A 3,902-nucleotide genomic window follows, 5' to 3' on the forward strand; every position below is an offset into this window, starting at 1 on the left:
TGCTTGTTTTTTTTTTCTCCACAGCTTATTACCTTTTTAAACTAGTGTGCATAAAGCAGTCATTTTTGGAAGTTACACATTTTCCTTTCACCCTCAACTTGTTAGGGCAACTAAAAGATCTCAAAAGCCAGAAGGCCGCATTCAAGTATTTCTTATGTAAAAACAAAAGTGATTAGAGCACCTAAAAACACAGCTTAAATATTTGTAAACAAAAACAGATCAAATATGCCCCTTCCCCTTTAAAGCATCTCTACCCTCTCTTCCCTCCTTGTGCTTTTTTTTTTTCTCCACAGCTTATTCACTTCTTAAACTGGTATGCATAAAGCAGTCGTATTTAGGAAGTTAGAAATCTTTGGTTTATCCTCAAAAGTAGTTGGTTTTCAAAATTGAATGTATTCAGTCTCGCTCTTCTAGGGCTACAGACTAATCCTGTGATACTAAAAAGCCTCTCGCAGGCTGTTGATGCTGGAAGGGGTGTGTTTAACTTAACAGACAACTTGCACACAGCTGGAAAAGACTTGAGCAAGTCCATGTTATCTGCTGAACATGACAAGTACGCATCTAGTGGTTTGGCACTGTCTTGTGCCTTAAAACCCTGCATGCCAGAAAAGAAGTCCTCTTCATCAGATGAGCTGGACCTGTTGACCTCACTGGACTGCAACGAGGGGTCTTCAATGCTTCGTTTGATATAGTCCATTCCTGAAATATAAGAATGTGTTATAAACAATAATAATAGTTTCAACCCATCATGACAGTAACCACAGATTTGACATGATGACATTGTCAGTAAATCATTTTAATGGAAATGACGACTTTATACTTCAAATAATTCCCTTAAACAAAAAGCCTTTTGCAGCATTTACAACCTGGCAGACCTTAGACAGGAAGGCTTTGCTACCATACTACAAGGCTAAAGAGGAAGGCTCCCATACCACATCATTTCTCACTCTAACATCATAATGCCCTGTTTATAGGTATGTTTGCAATATCTTATATACAGGACAAGCTCATATGTGTTTCCATATAAAAAAGAAAAATTCAAAGTAATCCCCAATTTTTTAGCGGTACTGTATGTGTGACTCTTGATTGCAAATTGGTAAAATACACAAATAATGCACCCATACACTATATTTCTTACCTATTTTGATTGTCTCATCTTCCTGTGTCCAATTTGTCCTAAATTTTGGAAGCAGAATAGCAGCAGCCACCAGCTCTGGGTCTTCCATCATAGGGCCAAAGCGATTCTCAATGCCCACCTGCAAGGCATCCACAAGCGGCTTGCAGTACTTCAGCGGTAGCTTGATCCTGTTTAGCTTGATTTTCAGGAGCTTGACAGTTGGGAGCAGCCACCCCATCTGGACATTGGTTTCAGCTTGCAAAATGTTAGTTGCTTGGGTGACTGGAGTCATGACAGCAGAATACTCTGACAGGAATGCAAGTTCAGCTGGATTAAACCTGTGAAGAAGACAAGAACATATAAACAATAAGAGACAAAAAACAGCATTGCTACATGATTGGATGATTATCATGCAATGAATTGGTACATGGTTCAATGTTAATCATTCAATTCAATGTTGTACAAGTAGACAATATGGACCAGAATTGAGTTTGAACAGAAGGACTACCATATGAAACATTTTTAAACTTACATTGGAACCTTCAAATCTGTGCAGAAAACTCTCATTGTTGCCTCTCCCTTTTCTTTCCCTATCCTGAGCAGTCTCTCCACAGCCATGAACAAAGAGTTCCACCTCGTTGCATTCGGTCGCACAAGCTGGAGGGAGCAGGCATCTTCCACAGTTTCAGCTGCTGTTGAGGATCTTGAACACTTATTCCAAAGTGCATTGCACTTGCCAAATGTTGAGTAGTATAATTTCTTGTACGCGTCATTGGACACTGCCTTGCTGGCATCGGCAGTGGCTATTAGGTTAAGAATGTGGCATGCGCAACGCTGGTGCTTTGGGAGCTGGAACTCAAAACCATCATCCTCATCCAAAAGTGAAGATACATCGACAAACTCTACCTCCTCCTCATCTTTGTCTGCTTCTTCTTCCTCCTCTTCCTCCTCCTCCTCCTGAACTAGAGCACCAGCATTATTTCCATCTCCACCAAAGACTTTGAAGGCTTTAATGAAGTTGGAGACATTGTCCGTGGTTGTTCTGACTATCTTCCCCCGAATGTCATACTCCGCATGGATATCATTAAGTGCATTTGCCAGAAGGTTGAAAGTGTGAGAGCCTCTTAATCTTTTACAGGCCAGGGCCACTGAGCACCTTTTTAAACTTTCCGGGTCCAGCCAGTGAGCCGTGACCCCAATGAAACTACGCCGCCTGGCTGACCAGCAGTCAGTGGTCGTCGCGATGTGGTCAACAGTTTTCATGGCCTCAATAATCTTGATCTTCATCTGTTTGGCAGCATCATCAATCATAGATGTGAGTGTGATTCTTGTCATTATTTTGCTATTTGGCACCAGGTCTAACACAAAAATCGCAAAAAGCTACTTGCTCTACAATGTTGAAAGGCTGAAGTCCTCGGACAACATACTTCATGATTGCCTTGTCGATGGATCTCTGAGGCATCGTGTTCCAGCTACCCATTAATGTGGCCTGCTTCATGGAAGGGGAGGGAATCACAGTCTTCTTTCGCTTTGCAGATGTGAGTTCCTCGTATCTACTCAAGTAGCACTCATGCTTGCTCTAAAAAGAGACAAAAAAATATATAGTTTTACCTTCACAGAATGATAACGTGAGCAACATTATAGGTGAGTGTATTATGTAATAACTGCTGTTACACTATTGATAAAAGCAAAATTAATTAAATTAAAATAAGTCAGTTATCCACCATAATTCTATATTAAAAAAAAAATTAAGCAAGAAACCCCATAAACAAAGATCCTTCATGGATTCTGCTTTAGTACTTCTCTGCAATTACTTGCAAAACCCTGTAGGCCTAACTTGATACAAACAACCATGCATCATGAGAAACGGGAGTGCGCGAAGACCACTTGAGATGCAGACAAGTTGAGATGCTTTGTTTGTTGTCAGCACTTCGATTTCATTACCAAAAAGTTTATTTTGACTAAAAGTCTAATTTTCTACCATATACAATTGAATACAATTAACAGCTAGCTAACATCAACTTGCTTTGCACTTTTTTCTTTTTTCACCTCACTCCAGTCTAAACTAGGCTAAATTATTTTTTAGGTAATTTTTCTACACATTGTCATATAAATAACCTGAAAAAATACTGTAGTTCATTAAGATTAAATCTTACTAAAAAAAAAAAATGTGGTAAGCACACTTATATTCTCATTTCAAGAGGTGTTCTGAGTAAATGATTTGTTTATAACACTTTACAATATGGTTGAATTTGTTAACATTACATTAGTTAATGAATTAGACTAATAACTAACATGAACTAACCATGATCAATACATTTGTTACTGTATTTATTAATCTTTGTTAATATTAGTTAATAAGAATACAGCTGTTCATTGTTGGTATATGTTACTTCACAGTGCACTTTAACTATGTAAACAAATAGAGAACAATTTGAGAGCAAGACAGTGCTCGTGTTGTTTTATGACGGTGAATGCGTGAGCGCGGCCGGGCGCTCTCTCTCTCTCGCAGCTCGTTCTTACAGTATTGTTCAAAATAATAGCAGTACAATGTGACTAACCAGAATAATCAAGGTTTTTAGTATATTTTTTATTGCTACGTGGCAAACAAGTTACCAGTAGGTTCAGTAGATTGTCAGAAAACAAACAAGACCCAGCATTCATGATATGCACGCTCTTAAGGCTGTGCAATTGGGCAATTAGTTGAAAGGGGTGTGTTCAAAAAAATAGCAGTGTCTACCTTTGACTGTACAAACTCAAAACTATTTTGTACAAACATTTTTTT

The 3,902-nt window shown here is 38.6% G+C and overlaps 1 protein-coding gene across 1 annotated transcript; it reads right to left on the reverse strand.

Moving 5' to 3' along the window:
* Window positions 1-110: 110 nt before the first annotated feature.
* On the reverse strand, window positions 111-2,856 carry LOC127964219 (uncharacterized). Its single transcript, XM_052564362.1, has 3 exons — window positions 1,650-2,856; window positions 1,139-1,455; window positions 111-699 (listed from the first exon to the last, which is right to left on the reverse strand). The coding sequence occupies exons 1-3, from the start codon at window positions 2,450-2,452 to the stop codon at window positions 335-337; spliced, it is 1,485 nt and encodes a 494-aa protein (XP_052420322.1). The 5' UTR covers window positions 2,453-2,856; the 3' UTR covers window positions 111-334.
* Window positions 2,857-3,902: the final 1,046 nt, after the last annotated feature.

This window comes from Carassius gibelio, chromosome B8, assembly GCF_023724105.1.
Source record: "Carassius gibelio isolate Cgi1373 ecotype wild population from Czech Republic chromosome B8, carGib1.2-hapl.c, whole genome shotgun sequence".
NCBI lineage: Eukaryota > Metazoa > Chordata > Actinopteri > Cypriniformes > Cyprinidae > Carassius > Carassius gibelio.